Source organism: Sylvia atricapilla, chromosome 13, assembly GCF_009819655.1.
Source record: "Sylvia atricapilla isolate bSylAtr1 chromosome 13, bSylAtr1.pri, whole genome shotgun sequence".
Taxonomy (NCBI): domain Eukaryota; kingdom Metazoa; phylum Chordata; class Aves; order Passeriformes; family Sylviidae; genus Sylvia; species Sylvia atricapilla.
The window spans coordinates 7,798,369-7,820,664 of NC_089152.1; the positions used below are offsets into that span (position 1 = coordinate 7,798,369).

Below are 22,296 nucleotides of genomic sequence, written 5' to 3' on the forward strand. Positions count from 1 at the left end.
GAGCAGTCTCCAGCAGCTGCGACAGGGTGGAGACAGTGGGAAAGATTCACACAGAGCCATGAGATACCCTGTTTTTCAGGCAGGGAAGGGAGCTAGGAGGGTCTGTGAAGGCAGGAGAGCTGCAGGGCTGGCACAACAGCTGACCACCCCCTAGGATGGAGGAGTCAAGGGGCTCAGAGGGAATCCTGGAGGATTGCCCGACCAGCCAGGCTTTGGGAGATGGTTTTTGGGGAGGCACAAAGCAGAAGGGCCAACAACCCCAAAGTTTCAGCTGGTTTTAATACTGTCAGAGACATCCCAGAGTTGGGCTATCGCTGCCATCCCCCCCGGGCTCCCTCAGCCCTTGCCAAAGCGAACCCACTGCTGGCCCACGGCTGCTTCACATCCCAGCAGGCAAGGGAAGCATCACTGCCAGCCCAGGACAGCCTGCCTGTGCTCCCACCTTGGTCTCATCTCCTACTGCTAATCCCGAGGGCTTGAGCATTGCAAGAGGCTCCCTCCACCCCATGTAAAGGGAAAAAAAATCAGGCTACAAAAAGAGTCATGGCACGGCTCTCTGCCCACTGCATTTGGGTGGTTTAACTGCCACCTTTCCCATCTTTTCTCCACATCCTTGTGGCTACAAACCAACTTTCCCCACTACCAGATCGTAGACCCTCTGGTCACCACTGGGCTCTGAGGGCAAGGGACAGCCAGGCACCCCAAATACAGTAAGCTGGGGATGATGGCAATGCTGAGACTTGAGAGGCTGCTGGAGCTGGCATCCCAGGAAGGGGAATAGGCAGTGCCTCCCAAAATGCCTGCTGTGGTGCCTGCCAGAGTGCCCAGCAGGTAGAGCCACCATCAGTGGGGATTTGATGCCTCTTGACAGGAGCCGTCTCATCACTCCACTCGCACTATGCAGTGCTGACATCACAGGCAAGGAGACTCAGGGCCTGGCAAAATGGGCAGGGGACAACAGCTGAGTTTCTTCAGAGGATTTTCACAGCCCCTGCTTGCAGACAAGCAGAGAGCAGGAGGGATGTCAGAGGCTGCAAGCCAGGGGGCTCCTGCCCTAAGACCCTAAAAACTGCTGAGCCCCAAGACACAGTTCAGGCAAGGGACTGCCACTGGCTGCAGCCTCTCTGCTGGAAGCAGAAGCAAGGAGAAAATTTGTCCCCAAGCTTAGCTGAGAAGATAAAGCCAAGCCCTGGCTGCAGGACAGGGTCCCCCAGCAAGGCCTCATTTGCAGGATGGTGTCCCCAAGAAAGCCTCAGTTGTAGGAGGGGGTCTCAGCCCTGGCTGGAGCAGCAAGAGGGCAGGAGCCATCCCACCTGCAAGGGCCCCATCAAGTGCAGTGCTGCAGCCCCAGCACCAACACGGGGCAGGGGAGCCCTCTTGGCCGCCTCCTGAGTGTGGGGACATGGAGAGGGGGGTGTGAGGTCAGAGCAGGAGTGGGCAGGGGCAGGCAGGGTGCAGGCTGGGCAGCGGGGAAGAGCAGCCCCGTCCTTCTTCCCCGTGCCTACTCATCGCAGCCCAGCAGCTCCACACGCAGGGTGATGCGGTTGTGCCAGGCCATGGGCAGGATGCGGACATAGCGGGCATAGAAGGGCACATCAAACACGTTCTTCTTGTGGGAGTAGTTGTCACTGTTGCCTTGGAAGACCTAGAGGAGAAAGGTGGGTATCAGTGCTGCCAGGAACTCAGGGCAACGGTCACAGCACCAACTGACAGAGTTCAAGAAGGCTTTGGACAACACTCTCAGGCACATGGTGTGACTCTTGGGGTGTCGTGTGTAGGAGTTGGATTTAATGATTCTTGTGGGTACTTTCCAACTCAGCATATTTTTGTGATTCTGTGACCTCAGCCCCAGCACTCATCACTCCCCACCATGGCATGCCTGAGCCATGGGAAATCACCTTGCCCTCCCCACACTCACCTTGGTGCTGTTTGTCTGGGTATCCCGGTACAGGGTCCAGTTCACGCCGTTGTCACTGTAGGCCACCTTGTAGGCTGCCACATACTGGATGTGCCCAAAGTCACGGGCTCCTTGTGTGATGATGCCTGTCACCTTCTTCTGGTCCCGGAGGTCAATCTGGAAGAGACAAGACTCATCACAGCTCCTTGCAGGAACAGTGCTCCCCCCCTACAGCACCCTCCATGCTCCAGAGGTAGCCAGGAAGAGCTGGCCCTCAGGGATGAGGAATGCAGAAAACACCACTTCATCCCCATACCAATGCCAGACAAATCATAAAACATGACTGTGAAATATTTGATCCTTCAACACTCACAGCATCCCTCAACACAAGCAAAAGTGGGGACAAACCCGTCTCAGCTCCCTTGCCCACCCCTGCCACCTCCACATTTTTTGCCGGAAACATCAGTGTGGGAAGGAGAGCAAAAAATCTCAACTCAAAAAAAAAATTACAGGATTCACAAAGGAAATGCATTTCCACTGGAAAGCAATTCTGGCTGAGAAAATATGCAGTTCAACACAATCTGACATTTGGGGGATTCTAAGTGAGACATTTGCTATTCTCTTTACTCTGCCACACTGTGTTTACTGCTGCTGGCATATTACAGGATAAACCACCAAAGGAGCTGAAGGCCTCATTAATTTAGTTCTGTTTCCTTGCTCATAGAGGGCAGTTCCAGCTATACAATATACATAAATCCTGAGTGTACATGTAAATCTATACACACATACACAAACAGGCAGTCTGTGGTGCAACAGCCCAGCTCAGCGTGTCATCCTGACCCCATCATCAGCCAACATCTCGATAAGCTGGTTTATTTAGAGTCGTGAGGCAGCTGCTTTTAATCATTTCCCAAATAAAAAGCGGGACAAATATCTAAACTGCTTTGTCCTATTATGTCATGGAATCATGTGAAAAGCACAAAAACAGGGGAGGAAAGGAAACTGAGACGGAAATTTCAAAACTATTTGTTTCTATTCCAGACTGGGAAGAGAAAAGCAAGCCTGATTTTTTCCTGCAAAAGAGAAACATGGTGTTCTGGGCAGCCAGAGGGTGTTGGAATGGTCACTCCAGGCTAGGATGGCACTTCTTCATGGGGTGAGACAGAACAGGGGTGCTGCAAGCTTGATTCACCCCACAAGAAGGTGTAGATACAGCACTACCTTGCTCTTACGGGCACTGATTCTGCCCCAGAGCTCTAGGACTGTTGTTAAAACCAGTGGCTGTGTCCCATCCTGACCTGCCCCTGTGATCCCCGCTCAGTGAGAGCATTGCTGGACTTTGTGACCCACAACAAGGATCTGGCCACACCAACCCAGCTGTTCCAGCTACCCTGAAACAGCAGGTGGCCCCGGGCACAGCTGGAGGAGCTGGTGAGGACACACGAGGTTACAGAGACCAGAGACCCACCTGCAGCCACTCGGACTGCTCGTTTTTCAGGGCTGTCCAGGCGTTGGTTTTGCCTGTCATGTCCAGGCGGGCGTAATGAGGGTGCCAGGTAAAGGCATCGATGCCCCACGTCTTGAAGACACTGGAGGCTGTGATCTGCTGGTCGGAGATGAGGCGGGATTTCATGCCCAGAGGCTCCGAGCAACCTGCCGTGTTGAAATACACTGTAACACAACAGTTTACACAGGCAGTGAAAAGGAAAGAGACAACAGCACTGCTGCAAGCAAAACCCTGCAGACCTGTCAGAAGCCATCCCCACATTCTCATTCTACTGCCTAGAGCAGCATCAGGGCCAGGCAAGGAAATGCTCAGCAGATGCACAGATCTGCCTTTTCCCGGGATTTTCAGCTCCCAGCTATTCCCTGGCTCACAGTGCCTCCTACTGCAGGGATGAGTGGATGTCCCCACAGCACAGCCCAGCCCAGCCCAGCCCAGCCCTGGAATACAGAAAGCTTTGGCAGGAGGCAGAGAAAGATGTGGAAAGAGTAACACAAAGATATCTCCAGCCAAAAGCACGGATGGCACCACACCCACGCAGCAGCAGGACAGGACCCAAACCCCCACAGCATCCCACTCCCACATCGACATGCAAGTCCCACTCAGATCCCAGGGAGGTGCTGCAGGGCAGGAATGCAGAAGGCACAGGGAAAGGGCTCAGGCTGATGATCCCCTACATTTCTCAGAGGACTTTGATCCTCAGCTGCTTTTCAAGCTCTCCAGCAGGAAAAGCAGTGGGTTCACAGCTCAGACAGGGAGGGGGCACAATAAAAACTCCTGGCTTGGGAAGGTGTTAGCAGCGTGAGAATGCAGCTCGAGCTGGCTGAGCCGATGGGATTAACAGCTTGTGCTCCCCAAACACACCCCTGGGTATTTCCAGGCATCAGTGCGAGGAAAAACAAGCACCGACAAATCCCTTGTCCTGAGGGATCGGAAGCAGGCCAAGGGGTGATGCCCTGCCCCATGTCACCCTGCAGCCCCTGGGGAGGGGACATTTACCGTTCATCTCGCAGCCGATGAGCTCGAAGCGCAGCGTGCAGGCGCGGCGGCACATCACGGGGTAGATGCGGATGAACTGGGCCGTGATGGGAGGGTTGAACATGTTGGTGTGCATCGTGCCATAGTCGCTGTTCCCCTCAAAAACCTGCAACAGCCATCAGGGCTCAGTGCCCCAGCTCTCCCACAGTCTCCTGTATCAAATCCCTGGCACAGCAGGCAGAGAGATCTCAGCACTGCCAAGGGCAAAAGAGCACAGAGGGGGAAGCTGGGCTCTGTTTTTGTGCCCTGGAATAGTGCAGGACCTTGGAGGAGCTCCAACACTCTAACAGAGCTTTGCAACATTCCCTGCTTTGTCCTCACCCCCACAGAGCCACACATACAGCAACACCCACTCCCAGTACCACAATGCTCCTCAAATCATGACAAGCACAGAGGTGGCTCGCTTCTTTCTTTTTAACGTAATAAATAGAATCAAATTGTGTTGTTTCATGCACTTTTTCCACTGCTGCAGAAACAAGAGGAATTTTTCAACTTTTTTAAAAGCAAAGCAGATATTCCCAGCCATCTCCTGGATGCTCAGAAAGCCATCAGGAGACACTTGCCATAAAGAACTGGGAGAGGACAGTGCTGCAATCTATAAGCATTCCCACTTTGAAAGAAATGGTGTCAGCTAGTGCTTGCTCTAAATACAACACAGAACTACCCAAGCTGCTCAGTAGCACTCCCAGACCAAGCCCAGTTCCCACAGTGTGTCAGTGATAAAGATACTATCTGAATGACTTAAATAAGTCACTGCTGCTTCTTTGATTATGCTTATTATGGTCAATTAAACAGAGACAGGGAGTATTGCTTGGCACTGGAACTGCCTGTGCCATCTCACTGCCAGGAGAGCTCCCACTGGTTCCCAACACAGCTTTGCCCCAGGTCAGTGGCACTTTCCCACACACAGGGATGCAGCTCACAGCCACCTCAGCACCCACAGCAACACTGGATGGGACGAGCTGGGACACCCCTACACAGAGCATGGCAGCCCACCTTGTCTGCATCCTGCTTCTCATCCTTGAAGAAGGTGAACTCCTGCCCGTCCAGGCTGTAGGCGACTTTGTAGGCGCGGACAAACTCCTGCTGCCCCACGCGGCGCGCGCCCTGCGTGATGATCCCGCTCAGCCGCATCTTCCGCAGCAGGTTGGCCTGTGGAGGGGACAAGAGGATGAGTGGGGTGCACTGAGGATGGGGCGTGCAGCACTTTCACCCACCAGGACCATCAGGTTGTCGTGGGAGGGTGGGCATTGGGACAAAGAAAGGGGCTGCCCAGAGTGCTGGAACTCCCTTGTGGAGGAAGCCCTCCATCCCTCCAGCCTTGCATCCCAAGGTGGGCAGAGCAAAGGGGATCATTAACCCATGTCCCACCTTCCTCCAATGGATTTGCCTCCTCCGGGCACATCCCAAGGTGCCCTTGGGTGACAGCTTGATGCAGCAACTTAGCCTCACATTTGCCACCAGGAGCAGTGAAATCCCATGACAGCAGCACTGCAAGACCAGCCATGGCTGTTGGGCTGCCCTCCGTGCTGGCATTCCAGTCCTGCTGCAGGTACCTGGATCCAGGGGCTCTTGTCATAGTTGCTGGAGGTCCAGGCATTGACGATGCCGTGGTTGTTGAGGCGGGCGAGCTCTGGCCCCCAGCGCTGGAGGCCAAGGAAGCCGTAGTAGACAGAGGATGCTGAGAGCTGGGAGTCAGAAATGGCTCCTCCTTCCATGCCCAGGAGAACAGCACAGCCTGGGGGCAGAGAGGAGATCAGGATCAAAGAGAGACAGTAACCAGGGAGCAGAACTAGGGGTCATTTGCTTTTTGTATGTGGACAGAACAGGAGAGGGAGGCCAGCCCTAGGCTGTCACCAAGGTGTCCTCTCCTCCTCATCCCACAGCCAAAACCACACCATCCGTCAGTAACCCTCACAGCACAGAGGTCTGGAGGAGAAAGGGCCTTCCTGGGGCACTTTCTCCAGAGCGGAGAAAGCACCTTCCTGAGGACGTTCCCTCCATTAGGACCACACCTGCTGGCATCAAAGGCAGCCACATCTGCCCTCTAGATCCCCTAAACCAGTATTTAGGATGGTGAGACCCCTCCTGGCAATGAGGGACAGACAGTAGGGAACAGGAGGGAAAAAGAATTCAGTACAGTTGTTGCCAAAGACTTACGGACATGGCAGGTCCTCCCCAAGAATGGAGAAGGACACTTGCAGCTGTAGTCACCATCCACGTCCAGGCAGGTACCTCCATTTTTGCAAGGTTGGGAGGAGCACTCATTCTTGTCTAGGAGAGAGAGAGGAGAAGCTCAGCAGGCAATCCCAAAAGGAGAGAAGACCTCTCATTGAGGGCAGCAAGATCAGGGGGTGGCATCCCCTGAACAAAGGCCATGGCAGGGTCCCTGATGATTGGGTGGCACAGGTTGAAGCTCTAAGCCAAGGACCCATCAGCACCATGTCCCCAGTGAGAGCAGCCATGCGGGTGGACCAGGACACACAGTCACATCAAGGCTGGGAACCTGCATGGAGCAGGCTGAGCCTTGAGCCTTGTGTTATTACCCGAGGCACCAAGTCCCTCCAGAGATGCAGAGCAAGGTTCAGACATAACCTGTCCCCACACCATGGTCCTTCTCTCCACCCTGCAAACTCTGAAACAGCCCATGATCCCTGACACAGCCTGTTGCCCCACACAGTTACAGCTGCACACACCCCTCAGTTCTCACCCAAGGGGTCCCCAAGCTCTTGGTGAACAGGCTTCCCCTGCCTGCCCCTCTGCTATACTCACTGTTCTGGCAGTGCACCCCATCATATCCTGCAGGGCACTTGCAGATGTAGTCAGTGAAGACGTCACCCCGGTTTGGGACCAGCTGGCACTCACCATTGTTGTGGCAAGGATTGGGGTGGCAGGGCCCTGGGGAAGGAGAAAAACAACTGTAATTTAGGCACAAGTGGAAAAAAAGAGCATCCAGTGGGCTTCCACTCCCCATAGACATTGCATTCCCTCCAAGTGCATCCCATCATCATATCCCTACTCAGATCTCTGCTCTGTGTCCATCAGCCATCAGAAGGACTGAACCCCAGGGCCAGTGGTGCAGGGCTAGGACAAGGGCACACTAACTCTCAGCAAGGCTCCTGGCTGGCATGGAGCACCTGGGAAAGGGTCAGCTCCCCACCTTTCTCTGTCTCATTGCAGTCAATCCCAACGTAGCCCTCAGGGCAGATGCAGAAGAAGGGGGCCTCATTAATCCCAGTCAGGCAGGTGCCCCCATTCTGGCAGTGGTTCACGTCACAGAAGTCACCTGAAAATAAAGGCAGGTGTCACTGCCAACCATCCCTAAGACAGGCATCCACCAGAGCCCCATGCACATGAAGGCATCCCAGTCCAGTAGCAGGAACTGCTCTGCTGCAAATCCCACAGGGAAGGGAACACCTGGCAGGGACAGGCTGCTGGACACTGCACAGCACTGCTGGCAGTGCAGTGGTTGAGACTGGGAGCATAACCAGCAGCAAGGACCTGCCCTGTGCTGGCACATTAAAAAAGAGGTTTAACAGACGCTATATGACAAAGCAAAAACAGGGGAAATCCAGGTTTTGGTGTATTAAAAGTTTTTGACACTTGGCTGGGAAATATGAGTGGCCAGGCTGGGGGATGCTCAGGCACGAGAAGGACAGGGGGATTCCAGAGAATGGGGCTGGTGCTGTTGCTGGGTTTTGTTAATGTAGGTTTGTACTTGTAAGAACACCAAAAGAAAAATCATTGTAGGGGGAGCTCGCATGCCTCAGTTCCCAGATGCTGGAGTCATGCAGGGAGGAAGCACAAGGTCCATATCTGCAGGACGCCTGCCAGATCTCCATCACTCTCTCAGCAGCTCCCACAAGGCAGCCCTGCCTCACAGGCAGGTTCCCCCAGGAAGCTGGTGGGGCTGCACCATCTTCCCTGCCTGTTCATCCATCTCCAGCATCTGCCACGGTGTAGGGTTTATGTGGCAAGGTGGTGGTGGCAGAGGGCTGCAAAGGTGGCTCAGTAAGAAGACAACAGGAGCTGCTCCCATGCTGGAGACAGCCAGTCCCACTCATTGCCAAAACAGACCTTCTGCTGCTCAAAGCTAGTGCACATCACCAGCACTAGGGTTGCTTCTGTGATAATATATCCAAGATAAAGTAAAAAACACTGTGCAGCAGCTGAAGAAGAGGAGTGAGAAAAATGTGAGAGAAACAGTCCTGCAGACACCCCCAGTAGAGAATAAGGAGCGAAAGGAAGTGATCCAGGTGCAGCAGCAGGGATTCTACTGCAGCCCATAGAGAAGACTTGTCTCCCTGAAGCCTGTGGAAGACCATGGGAGAGCAGATATCCACATTGCAGCCCACAGATGACTCCAGGCTAGAGCAGTCTCTTCCTCATGGACTGTATCTCATAGAAAGGACCCGCACCAGAGCAGTTAATGAATAACTGCAGCCCGTGGGAAGGACCCACTCTGGATCTTTTCCTTCTTTTCTCCACCCTGTCCTGTTGAGCAGGGAAGTGAATGATGTCAACCCACTGTACCCTCCAACCTTCTACACCCCACTCTGCAGGACTGAATTAGACTGCAAGAGCTGGGCTGAAATTCCTCCCACCCTCAATTTATTCTGCCTAAAAGCTGCAAGGCAGCAATGTTCCATAAACCTAGACCAGATTTCCACAGGACTGGCTGAAAGCCTCAGTAACTCCTCATCAAACAGGACGATCCCTTGATGCCAGGCATTTCTCTGCCACGATGCAGAAGTCAGAACTCGGCTGGAGACCTAGCAATAACCCTTCACTACCTGCATGACCTGGAGAAGGTGGAAGTTGACGAGCTGTGGGCTCACTGCCCAGACCCACACCAAACAACGCAGTTCTCATTTGCCTAAGCTACTACTCAGTGAGCTCCTACTCATTAGTCCTTTAATAGCAGGACTCCTTCAAGTTAATCCTACTCTTCCTGACACTCCACATGTGTAGGGTACACACTGGTGGCAGGCAGGCCAGCATCAAGTGGAGCTTTCCATAAGGATGCTGTAGCTCCCTTAGCCCAGCCTCAGGAGGCAGAAAAACTTGGGCACCGTTCAAGTCACTGCCTGTACTGCCCAGCCTGTTCTGTATGACCTCATGCTCCATCAATGTGCTGCCCTGAGCTACAGCATGGGAGGAGAGGGCTCCTGCTGATACGTGGGGATGCCTTTGCCCCATGCCCCTCCACCCCTCCGAAGGTCTTGGGCACATCCATCCATCTCATTCCAAGGATCTCTGCCAGTAATCTCTCCCAGCAGCCAGTCAAGGCTACACAGACTGAGATAGTTCTGTTCAACAGTGGGAGTTGGCTGCTTCCCCAGGCACAGAGTGTCAAGGAATGGGTGCTCCCCAGCATCAGGAGTGTCTGGGGTGGGATATGGCAGCAAAGCACCAAGGTCTCCTCCCAGGTCTGGGACAGGAGGGGTCCAAGTTTTATACTTTAGTTATTGCAAGTAACTGGACTCCCTTTTATCCCCTCCCAGGAATAATCCCTTACATGGTGGGTGTTGGTAGCCAGCCCCCTGCCTAGCAATGAGGCACACAGGTCACTTTTTCCACTGTAGCAAGCAGTTTTGGGTGCTCCTGTTTCTGGGCTGTTTCAGGCCTGGTTTCAGAACTGTTCAGCATCTCCATCCTCCACACACACATTTTTCTCCAGTCAGGGACAGAGCTGTCACAGGCTGAACACTCAGGATCCAAGGCAACAAAGATCAACTACTGCTTTTGGAAATGTTTGCTTATATGAACCCACAGACTGGCTGGAAGGCAAAAATAACATCCTCCGAATACTGGGACAGCTCATCCCAGCGGGGCTGGGGGAAGTCAAGTCTCAGGAGGGCAAAAAGGGCACCTCAGCCATCCAGGGGGAGTGAACATAAACAAGGCCTTTCTCACCCCTTCCTGCTGCCCTTTGTCCCCTGATCTCGAGCCTGCACTTAGGCTTTGCTCTCCTTTTCCCTGGTCTCATCCATCCCTTTTGGAGCCGAGCGGCCCCGGCATGACCCACGGGGTTATGCCGGAGTGCTGCTCGCCGGGGCTGCCCTGGCCCGGCCAGCGGGGCGCGCAGTACCAGGCGGTCCCAGGGACGCTGTTTACATTGCGAGCACGGTTATGTGAGCCTGAAAGCACGACAGAGAGACTCGCGACTCGGCACAAGGCTGTGAACCCGAGGTTCTCCGCTCGTGTAGCAGCAGCCCTGGGGCTGCACGCCTCTCGCACTGCGTGCCCTGCAACCCGCACCGCAGCCTGGACCCACTGACCCCGCACCCCAGATCCTCTCGCTACACGTCTCGGATCCCCGGCACCGCTGATCCTGGCATCTCGCGTTCCCCTACACACCAGGCAACCCCTGCACTCCGTTCAACCCCTGCACCCCGGATCTCTCGCACTCCACATCCCCAGCATTCCGGGCTCCCCTATATTCTGGATCCCCTGAAACTCACCCTCTCCCGCACCGCGGATCCCCTGCACACCAGGCAAGCCTGCACTCCAGATTCTCTGCACTCCGGCTGTCCTGAGCCTCGGACTGCCCTGCACCCCGGAATCCCTGCACACCGGACAACTCCGCACTCCAAATCCCTATCACTCCGGATCCACAGCATTCCAGCCTCCCTGGCACCCAGGTTTCCCTGCACTCCGGATCCCCTGAACCCCGGTTCCCCGATACCCCAGATCCCCGGAATCCCGGCTCCCCGGCACTCCTGATCCCCGGTTCCTCGGTACCCCGTCTCCCCGGCACTCACAGGACACGACCAGCAGCAGCGAGACCACCACCGACACGGCGAACAACACCTGAAACAACCTCGGCGCCCTCATGTTGCGCCCCGAGCCGCGCCGTGCGCTCCCCAGCAGCCGCTCCGCTGCGCTCGGCTCGGCTCGGCTCGGCTCCGCCGCGGGGCTCGGGGCGGGCGGTGACTCAGCCCGGCCCGGCGCGGCCCCACGTGCTCCGCCGCCCGCCCCCGGGGCGGGACCCGGCACGGCACGGCACGGCACGGCACGGCCGAGGGTCCGCGCCCCGGGCTGCGGGCAGCACGGGGGATACAGCACCAAGGCAGCAGAGGTGTCTCTGGAAGTGAGAGCCACCACGGCCACGCTGATGTTTCAGTGAGGGGGACCGCTGGCTCATCCCATGCCAGATCTTGGCCCTTGGGTGGCCGGTAGGGGTTTCCTGAGCCTGGCAGTGCCCGTGGCTCCCGGCCCTGGCTGGCAGGCAGAGGGTGCGGAGTTGGACCGGAATGTACTGGGGGCTGCCAGCGCTTGGCAAAGGAAGAGCTGTTTTGCAGCACAAACCCCACTTTTCTCTCCCTGGGTGGGATGAAAGCTGGAGAAGGTTTCCCCTCCGAGGGACAGTGAACACAAGTGCCCTGTGCCATCATTGTCATCCAGCGTGCCAGTGGCATGGGGTTTCCCCGAGTTCCTCTTAACTAGCATCAAGGAATACAGCTTGCAGCCAGGTCGGGCGAATATGTGAAAGGGATTCAGAGTGACATTACAGCTTTCTGCCCAAAGCACAGCACCACAGCTTCACTGGTTTGGCCACAAACCAGCTCCTTTTTGAGCTGTGCCTGGCCACTAAGAGCTGGAAAAGCCCAGCCATGCTCTTAAGAGGAACTGGTGCCCTGTGAGGAGCTCTGCTGTGGAAAGCAGAAACATATTTAGCTCTGGAAGGCTAAAGCATATTCAGGCTAAATCCATATTCAACAGCAAATTCTTTGGAAAAGTGTAGGGGCATCCGTGGACAGCAGGGAGAGGAAACTGCAAACCTGAGACAATTATAGAAAACGTGGTTTTATTGCAAGGGTCGTGGGCAACAGGGCCTTGCCTTCAGCCACCAGCCTCAGCTGAAGGGATGCCCCAAAGGGAGAGACGGAGACAGACAGAGGAAAAAGCTGAGGTGTGATCAGGGTGAGAGAGTAACATAAAAGAAGGGTAAGAGAGGTGGCAGGGAGGTGAGCAAGGTAAGGTAAGAGAGCAAGATCTTTGTTACATTATATCTGCTTTTTGTTTAATATTCTGATTTACATGGACCAACCGTCAGAGACACAAAACCTACAGACTTTGCATACCGCCTATGAGAACTGCTATATTACCATATCATTCTGTATTCTAAACTCCAAAGACTATTTTTTCTTATCTACCTTTTCCCTGATACCTTGGGGGGCTACTCCCTCGAGCCCCTTTGCTTGCTATCACCCAACCCAGCTAATTGCTGTCTTCCGGCCTGCCATTGCCTACATCTCAAAGCTAGCTTTCATTTCTATTTCACTTACAGGTTTTACATTTTTAGTATCTCTTGCCAGGCAATCATATTTGTAGGCTTTTCCTGTCTCACCTTTACCAACAGAAAAGAGCACTGCACAGCACAGGAATGCTTGATCATATGACCCTGTAATGGAAATCCACTCAAGAAACCCTCCTCCTCCTAAATGCTAAGTTGATTTTATCTCTTCTTGCAAAACCGTCCATTTCAGCATTAACTAACCCATCTCAGACACTTGGACTGCTCATATTTATGTGTTGACTCTTCCCGAGTGTTGCCACATTTCTGCCTTTGGCAGAGCAGCCACGCAGCCATCCGTGAACTGGGCAGTCCAGCTGCATGCCATGCACTTTGACCAGTTTTCCCACATCCACTCCAGTGTCCAGATAATGCTTTTGTCAGACACACTCAACCTGTGCCCATGAGAGCACCCAGAGTATGAGCAGCACCTCAGGAAGAGACCTAGTGGCAGGTCCAGCTGCTTGTGCTGCTGACTTCTCAGGGCACCAGAGAATGAGAAACATGGAACTGGACACGTATTCTCACCCACACCCACCACCCTCGCTGCTGGTGTTTCCCTAAATTAGTAACAACACAAAGAAAACTCCAGGTAGAGTTTAACTCCAGTGTAGGGAGAAACAACAGCTGGAAAGTCGGGAGCACGCAAGACACAGTACTTGCTTTCGAATAACCCTTCAACCTCAGGGTAATTACTGCTGTGGTGTTCTGAGGAAAACAAGGTCAGGAGGAGGAGAGCATAGGGCAAGATTCCCAGGGCTGTGCACAAGCAACTAGGACAAGGGTGTTTGTTCAGCCTTTTGAGGGGCTACTGCCTGGATTAGTCTCGGAGAGAATGCAAGACCCAGAGGGAGCTGCAGAAAAAAACATTAGCCTCTCTAAAAACAGAAAGCAAAATGTTTTCTTTCTGTCCCCAGAGGCATGAATGCCAATGTCCTAGGAACGTGCATGGGAAAGGATATTAAAAAGCGAGTAGTGGAGGCCAGATGGAGCAACGCTCTCCACAGGGACAGTGCTTCCTGCAAGTACCAGTGGCTCTTTGAACGGAGACCTGCAATGGGGACAGGCATCCCACGAGAAACTACACTTGGGAAGTGTCTCTGCTGTCCCAGCAGGCAGAGGGAAGCTCTGGACATAGGAGGCAGAGAAGAGAGAGGAACAACCTGTCAAGGACAGGGAAGAAATGAAGAACAGAAACAGCTCCCACAGGCAAACACCACGCCCGAGCTCCTACAGCCGCCAAGTTTTTGCAAGGGATGGCTCTACTTGAAAGAGTTGGATAGGTCGAAGGTCAGGCATAATTTCACTCCCTTCTGCAGGGACTACTTAGGCCTTGCTATTGCAGTATTTACCACTGGGTTTGGTTTCTTCAGAAGGGGGATCTGCCAGATTCTGCTGTGCTTAACCCTTTCCAAGCTGTGCTGATAGCAGATAGCCTGGTTGCTGCAGCTGGGGTGATAAAGAGGAATATAGGTGAAGATGGGGCTATGCATTTCTCTGATGCAATCTTATTTATGTTCCATCTTACACAAAGGTGTTTTCCTGTGAACAAGAGAGGTGAACAATACACAGATGATCCCTTGCCCAAGCATAAAGCCCCCACTGGTCATAAAACTGACCAGGGTGCGTCTCACGGCTGATGAATGTGCATTGACAGCTTTGGTATCAGCACAGTTTCATGTTTCTTCCCTCCACTCCCTCTCAGAAACTCAGAGGACCTCTCCCTACCACAATCAAGTAGCCAAGATGCCCCTCCACTCCCAGGAAAGTCCTACTCAGCCCTTGAATGGATCTTTTTTTTTTAGGCAGCAGCTCCTATTGTTTAAACTATCTGTTCTGTAAAGAAATTCACTGGCTTAGGTCTATCACAAAAGTCAGCTGTTACACCTCAGGGGGATTCCCCACCCAAAATGCTCCTACAACACTCCTTGCAACATGGTTTTCCTCTCTCATTCCAGTTTTGAGAGCCCCCAAAATATCCCTGACAGAGGTATCTCCCATCCTTTGCAGGCATAACTCTTTTTTAGAGTTTAAAAATTGTGGTTCAGGCCGCAGCACAGGCCCTGGGAAAGTTTCCTGCCACGTGGGATCAAGCCTCCCATCCTGCCACACGTGTTAGCCACTCCGAGTGGGAAGGAGAAACGATCTGTGGCACCATAGCAGTGGATTAAGGCCCAGTCTGCTCTTAATCCCTCTAACAGGATAACCAAGGGCTTGTGCCAGCATCTTTAACCTCCTGCAGCCCCAGCCAGCGTCACTGCCCACTGGCCTACCAGCGTGTGGTTTCCAACAGCTGCCAAAGACATCCACTGGCTGGGACAATCCTTGCATGTAGCTGGACTTCTCTGTTTAGTTTCTTGAGGAACAAAAGGCTTCCACACTCTCTGCCCTTTCCACCAAAAGGGCAACAGTCTCTTTAAACACAGGCTGTACACTTAGGGATGCTAATGTTTAGGAATTGGGAACTTCAGGACTAATCAAAAAACCTAGATACTGAATACCTTTAGGGCATGGAAAGCTCCATAAGGCTCCTGAGAGCCCTTCAGGATATCTGAAACCTTCTGATTGAAAAGGAAGAAGGCAAAGGGCAGCACCATTCCCTGGTTTTGCTCCACTGCCCACTGCTGATCCTGTCGGAGCTCAGATGAGATTCCAGCCAGTTTAACTTCAAGTCTTTTGCTCTAACCTAAATAAACAAGATTATACCCAGCTTAGAGCTGGTGTGTCTGTGTAAGGTACTTAATATAAGCACCTTTATATAACCCCCCTCTCTGAATCCTTTGCAGTCTTTAAGGATTTATCCATGCTTATCTCCAGCAGGAAAGGTGTTGCCTTCACCTTCATTTAGCAGATGGGAAACCAAGGGCTGGAGGGGCTCAAGGGAAGGACATATCTCCCTTTATTTTGTCCATCCAAAAGCTAGACATGCAGGCTTGGCCTCTTACACACACGGCCTCATCAGCCAGTGGTAACAGCACCACTTCCAAAGGTCATTTGTAAATGCTACAGCAGGAATTACCCTGGGAAATACCTGTCTCCTCACTGATGACAGATTAGCAACGACCTCGGGCCAGGATTAAAGACCTTTGTGGTAGAGGTTCCCTGTGGTGCTCATCTCAGAGCACTGCCCAGGACAGATGGGGCACAGTTCACATCCTAGATTTGCCTTGTCCGCTGTAGCCTGTTGCTTGGGAGCACCAACCTGTAACAGGAGCCCATGCTCCATGGTACACCACGGTGCTTAATGGACCCATGATGGATTAGAAGCTGGAGCAGCCTGACCAGCACCAAGCAGATACCAAGAAAGATAAGCCATGGCTCTTTTGTTCTTTTTCGGGAAGCTCTTCAAAGCTCCTGCCTTGACACAAAGCACTAAATTGTGTGCTTGATAGCATTATTATCCGGGTTCCTCTGATAATACAGGTTTCTGTGGCAGGTTTCTGATCCTCACCCTGTTACCACTCTCACAAGACCCTTCCTTACTCAAGACACTAATTTGATGCCTGTGCTTCTGACATGTGCTTGATGGAAGGTCCTCCAAAGCCTGCAGGGCTTAAGGCAAGCTCACAGTCTGATTTAACAGGGGGCCTGATGGTGCTAATGCTGTATGAATATGGAACAGCACTAATGAACTCTAACGAGCTAGACCACAGGGTTTGTTTGCAAGAGCCCAGAACCTGTCCTACCGGCTGGTGGAGAAGAGGCAGTTTGCTCCTGACTGCACATTCCCCTCCCGCCCATCCATGCCGAGAGAGGCTCTGCCCAGGTGGAAGCCTTATTAATTTGTAAAGTTGTCTTTTGATCTCTGTATCTCGAAGCATAATGAGAAGGTTTGAACTCTGCCCGTCCACCCACCCTCTCCATGCCTTCCACTTGCTCTGATCCCCCAGAACCTGGCAGGCAAGAGGAGAACTGCCACAGCTCTAGGATTCACTTCTTCCTGGAGAGAAGCATATTTGTGGCCTTCTAAAACACGCTTCAGTAGCCACAACCATGGCTGATGTAGCAGGAAAGCACCAGTCCCTGCACACCTTCCTCTCTTCTCACACAGACACCTGACCCTGTGAGGGAATCCAGGGTGACCACACCTCAAAAGCAGCTCCTTAATCCCTTGGTTCCCCCAGGCCAAAGCAGCTCTCAGAGGTCACCTGGAGCCACTTGTTTCCCTAGGAGAAGAGGTTGGTGACCACTGATGCGGGATGTTGGCTCCTGTAGGACCTCTGCTCTGGAAGGAAGTTCCTGATGACTGGTGCCTTCCACTGGAGCTGCTGCAGGAGCTCCTGTGCTGGCTAAGAGCCATACATCGCCCTCATCCCATGACCCATTGGAGCCTGCCCTTTATGATTCTGTCTCTCTCCCATCCTGGATCGACCCTGCACTGCTGGCACAACAGTTGAAGCTCCTTCTCAACCACTTCCTGCCCCTTGGGCTGCAGCCTCCAGAGCCGCAGCGGAAACCGCAGCAAGAGCTTGTTTGGCACCGTGGTCTGTGTCCAGGGGAGCCGGCTCAGCCACTCAGTTACTCCTCTCCCGTGGCTCCTCCTTCCCTCAGAAGGAAATAAAAACAAGCTCCAAGCCAGACATGTGTCCTCAACGAAATCCATCTGTCAGAGCCATCGCCACAATCTCAACGGGCTGCTGCCTGGTCAGGGTGTCCGGCCCTGCCATGGAGAAGCACACGTAGCCAGTCCCAGGGGCAGCACGCACCCAAGGGGACACGAGGCTGGAGCAGGGGATGCCACGGGATGGCTGGACAGCTGTGTCCTCCCAGAGCGCTCTGCCTGGGGCTCTGCTACCTCCTTTCTCAGCAGCGACAACAACTTCCAGGCAAGGAGCCAGCTGATAGCTCTGCACATCCACAGATGTCACCATACAGTTCCCATAAACACTGTATGAGTGGGGAAGAGCTCCCTAGGAGAAACAAGAGTGGGCTGATGGACAGGGGTATCCACCCATCTCCCCTACCCGCTTCACAGATATTTCCTATCACTTAGTTGTGTGACCCTTGTAAAGTCTCCCAAGTGTTTCTCCCTCCCTGCTAGGAGGTTTATTCTAACGTTTTTACAACATGCATTCAGTTAGTCAGACTCCATATGTCCTCTGCAATCACCCCTCCTTCTCAGTGGGATCTCCCATCACACCAACTACTTTGTTCAGCCTCCAACAGAGCCTTTATTAGAGCATGAACCCATCTGCCTTCTGCCATCAACTCCCCCTCCAGGCATTTTCACATTTCACTGTTCACTCTCACCTCCTTATCCTGCCCCACAAATCAGTTAATAAGAGTAGATCCTACCTATTCTGCATTCTCCCGGTGTTCTAGGAGAGTTAAGTAGCTGCAGCTCCAGTGCTGAGCCCCTCTACATGTCCCCAGCTGGCAATGGGTTGCTGCCCTGAGAGCCCAGCAGTAAAACCAGAGACTCTTGCTGCAGACATCCAGAATAGACACAGAGTGGAAACATGGGTTCAACAGCCCCTCAGCTCCTGACAGGGCTTTGCAGCCTACCACAGCATTCCCTGTGGTCCATGTTCTGGGCTGGGTTTGTTTGTACCTCTTTAAGATGTCCCTCAGGGACCTATGGATGCAGCCCCAGCACCTCCGTTGGCACATGTGGTGGGGCCAGGGCAGTTATTAGGGGCTTGTGTGGTAATCTGTTCCAATGAAGAAAGCTCTCTTTCAGCCCTTGTTAACCCACCTCAGGACTGAGGTAGAAAACAGAAGGGAGGTCACCTGCATCAAGGTCTGATGTGGCTCATTTCTGTGGGCATGGCTGGCTTCTTGACACTGTGCTGTACACACCACTCACCTGAAAGAACCCCAGAACCTCCCCATGGCCCAGAGGGAGGTGCAGTCCCTTTAGCTGCGAATGGGGCTCGTTTGCAGTCTTCCTCCTCTGTTGTCTGCCTGTATCTTCTCACTTTTGGTAGGTCGTTTTCTGCAAGACCTGAGAACCTAAAAAAACATACCTACTTGCGCTTCCTCCTGCTCCAGCTACGCCTGCACATCTGCCCCACCTGCTGCAGGCAGGCAGGGAGGGAGAGCAGCTCTGCCAGCTGTGAGGACAGTGACCCCCAACCACAGGCTGGGCGGCAGGGCTGTGTTTTGGAGAGCACGTGCAGCCCCACGCCGGAGGCACGTTTGCTCCTGCCGCCTGTGGTTCCTGGCAGCCTTTCCAGGGAGCAGCCCTCGGCTCACTGAGCTGCTTGTTCGGGAGCATGTCGTGTTTTTGCCTGGGCTTGCAGCTGCCTGTCAGCTGCTGTACAAACACAGCCCTGTCTCCCGTGCTCCCCCCCGGCCTCTTCTCACTCCTCAGCTCTGCTCTTTGTGGTGCTCAGGATTAGCCACACCTCAGCTGGGTAAACAGGAGCTGATCCTGCCCCATCAGCCGGGGGCTCTGCAGCCTCAGCTGCCGCAAGCAAGAAGTGCTCCTTTATTTTTCTCCCAAGTAAATCTCCCTTTCATCATTCAGCAGATCTGAAGCCCTTAATTGGACACAGCAGTGGATGTGATCCTCTGCACTGGTTTCATCTTCTATTTTCTTTTTTTTTTTTATCCTTTTATTTTCTATCTTTACCATTCTATTCCCTGCTTTTGTTCCACTCAGCTTCCTTATCTTCTGATCTGTTCCGCATTTTCTCACTCCTTTTACCCACTTTTTGCTTTTACACCCATCTGAGAAAAGCCACCCTTCCTTTCTGTATGTCACCCTTTGGGTGCTAAATAATGAATTATTCTGGTCTGAAAAAAAAAAAAAAAAAAAAGCCCTGGAGGTTGGTTGTAACTCCAGCGAGCACCTTCGTCTTCATCTCAGCTCAGAGGCAGCATTCCTTGCAAATGTTTACCTGGCTCTGAAGGGATGCTGGGCAGGGAAGGAGGAGGACACCCATTCCCTGCAGCACAGCACCCTCTAGCCTCCGCCAGGGTGCTAGCTCTTTCCTGAGCTAGAAGGAACAAAGGACCTTCACCATCATCACTCAGCCACGCATCCTCCCGTCCTGCCACACTGCCTACACGTCCAGCCCCGCATAGCTCCGACAAAATCCTCCTGCAGCATTCCTGCCACATCCCAGGACGGATTTAATGGGAACTCTGGAGGACAGGACTTTAAAGCTGGTCCACTCTGAGGAGACGTGGTAAATCAGACGTCATTTCCCAAAAGTTGAGACATCAGTTTTGCAAGGAGCCTACAATGAGCCAAGGTGGAGTCAGCCTGGAGATGGGGTCATGACACAGCACCAGTAGCAGCAGGAAATACCGTTTATTTCCTCCAGCCCATGCAATACTATAACTCAGAGTTGGTACAAAGGGAAGTGCTGCTCCTGCAAAGCCAGGTACAGTCAGCCCGAGGAATGGAGCGCAGTGGCTCTGCAGCTGCTTTGTTTTCATGTGACACTGATCTCCAGGTGCCTGTGCATGGAAAGGGTGGTCACCCCCAGCTCACCCCTGGCCATGGTGGCAGACCTTCACTGCTTGGCTGTGACTGCCAGTGCATCTCCAGGAAGCCATCAGGCAGATGGGGATGCTCTGGATTAACCTTTCATCCCAGCCGTCCCCCTGCTCTTTGCAGCTTCCTGCTCACCTACCCACTTTGCCAAACCATGCTCCCATGGACCCCAGCAGCCTCACCCACAACACACCTCCCTGCACCAGCATCAAGCCTGTTTCCTCTCAGCCCTGCTTTCCTTCTACACGTCCAGGAAACAGAGCTCTGGCTCTCTGCTCCCAAACATCATCACTCATTCTCTCAAATCACAACTGTAACCACTTCTTTTGTACTCACCATTATCCAAACGCTGTTGTGTTCTCCCTCCCTTCCTCCCAGACCTATCCCAACTCCCACTATTTTGGCACAAAATCAATCTTCCGCCTCCGCTCAATTTATTTCCATGAATATTGCTCTCTAGGAAAAGGCCCTTCCCCATTCCTCAGGCAATACTAAAATTCGGATTTTTACGAGGGGCTGCTAATCCCATTGTTCACTTCACTGAGCATTTCAGTTTGCAGGATTGCAACTCTGCATTCTCCTCAGGCACCACTACTTCTATGGAAACTTTTCCACAGAAAGCCTTTCGCAAGCAGCCACTGAAAAAACCCCATGAAACTGTGGCCTTAGCAGACTCCCTTGCCAGCTTTCTGAGGCAGGACAATCACAGTCTTTCCAGACTCCAACCTCAGGAACACATTCTAGTGGCAAATGTCAGACAGACCACTTGGGATTAAACAGAAGACCAGTGGTTTCCTTTATTCAGTATGACATCTTGGAAACTCTCCAGGAGAAGCTCATACATCCTTCTGGCTCCAGTACATCCATTTGTTTGAATCCACCCTGCTTTCCCTCACAGACGCCCCCTCTCCCTGCTCTCACTGCCTGCCAGACACCTCCTGCTCTGCTGCCACCTTCCCTGCACAGAACTCCTCTGCTTCTGCAGGTGTCTTTAGGGACAGGTGCCACACCAAAGCGGCGCCTGGCTCCTGCAGCTGTATCTTAAGTTACCAATATGTGTGAAAGAGGCAGAAACGGCTCTAACTGAACAAGAGGTGGCATTAGAGGTGGCTTCTCAGGGAACAGGTCTGCTCAGCCTGGCAGCTTTTGGTGCAGAAGGTATCCTAAAAGTAGGAATTTCACCTAATTAGACTCCCTGGAAAAGTCAGTAGTGTTGTGGCACAGACTCCTTTCAGGGAGATACAGATGGATCCTTCTCCCAGACCACTGAGTCTGTTTGTGGAGCCAGGAAGGGTTCAAGTGCCATGGAGCAACCAAAAGCAGGACCAGCAGCACTGCTGATGCCAGGCACTGGTTTTCAAAACCTCTTCCTCTGCCCAGCAGCTGTGGCTGGATGTGGGATAAAAGCAGTGAGCTGGCTGCTGGGAAATTGTGGACAGAAGCAGCAGAAGACAGCCTGGTAAAGTGCTCAGCTCAGTGGCATTTCTCTTTTGGCCTAAAGAATTTGGGAATGCAATAGCCCATCTGCTCTGAAATGATCAGTGAAGCTCTCTTTATAAGCAGTCTGAGCCCTCTTGGGTTTGGGAGGAAAACAAAAAGAGTGAGTCAGAAAGTCTCTAGCAACGACTTTCAGCCATTAGAGACCAGAGCCTGTGGTCTAGAGGGGACAAAAAGGTGGACAGCACTACCCAGAAGGGCTGAGGTCAGTCACTTCGGTTCTATAATTAGGAAATAAATAGCATCCTAAACAAACCCAGAGTAGAAGCTTTTGAGGAGTGTGACAGAGATGAAGTTGGCAAGGAGCAGCTGAATGAGAATGTGATGGAAAAATACTGATCAGGTGGGCCACGTGCCACCTCCCCAGCTGGTTTGTATGATGCAGCCATTCTCCTGTCCCTGGCACTTGCCTCCGTATGTTGCCAGCTCCTCAGGACAGAGCCTGGTCTATTTAGAGCTCTGCAAAGGGCCCATTACTCTTTTAGACACCATTTTCAGAAAATATGTAAGAGTCCAAAGAGCACTGTGCCTCCAGATCCAACAGGCTCTGGAACAGCACGGCTCAGCAGCCCACGAGCCAAAGCCTCACTGGCACTGCAGGGAAGGCAGAGCAGGAG

At 53.0% G+C, this 22,296-nt stretch overlaps 1 protein-coding gene across 3 annotated transcripts; it reads right to left on the bottom strand.

Annotated features, from left to right (window-relative positions):
• Window positions 1-261: 261 nt before the first annotated feature.
• MFGE8 (milk fat globule EGF and factor V/VIII domain containing) lies at window positions 262-11,354 on the bottom strand. Of its 3 annotated transcripts, none has more exons than XM_066328306.1 (10): window positions 11,204-11,354; window positions 7,600-7,725; window positions 7,212-7,337; window positions 6,600-6,713; window positions 5,996-6,177; window positions 5,436-5,591; window positions 4,401-4,545; window positions 3,366-3,550; window positions 1,919-2,074; window positions 262-1,645 (listed from the first exon to the last, which is right to left on the bottom strand). In XM_066328306.1, exons 1-10 carry the CDS (start codon window positions 11,274-11,276, stop codon window positions 1,502-1,504), a joined length of 1,407 nt encoding a protein of 468 aa, XP_066184403.1. In that variant the 5' UTR covers window positions 11,277-11,354; the 3' UTR covers window positions 262-1,501. The 3 variants fall into 3 exon arrangements, with proteins under 3 accessions (XP_066184403.1, XP_066184402.1, XP_066184404.1); XM_066328305.1 differs by having other exon boundaries at window positions 3,366-3,568; XM_066328307.1 differs by lacking the exon at window positions 7,600-7,725 and having other exon boundaries at window positions 3,366-3,568; window positions 11,204-11,345.
• Window positions 11,355-22,296: the final 10,942 nt, after the last annotated feature.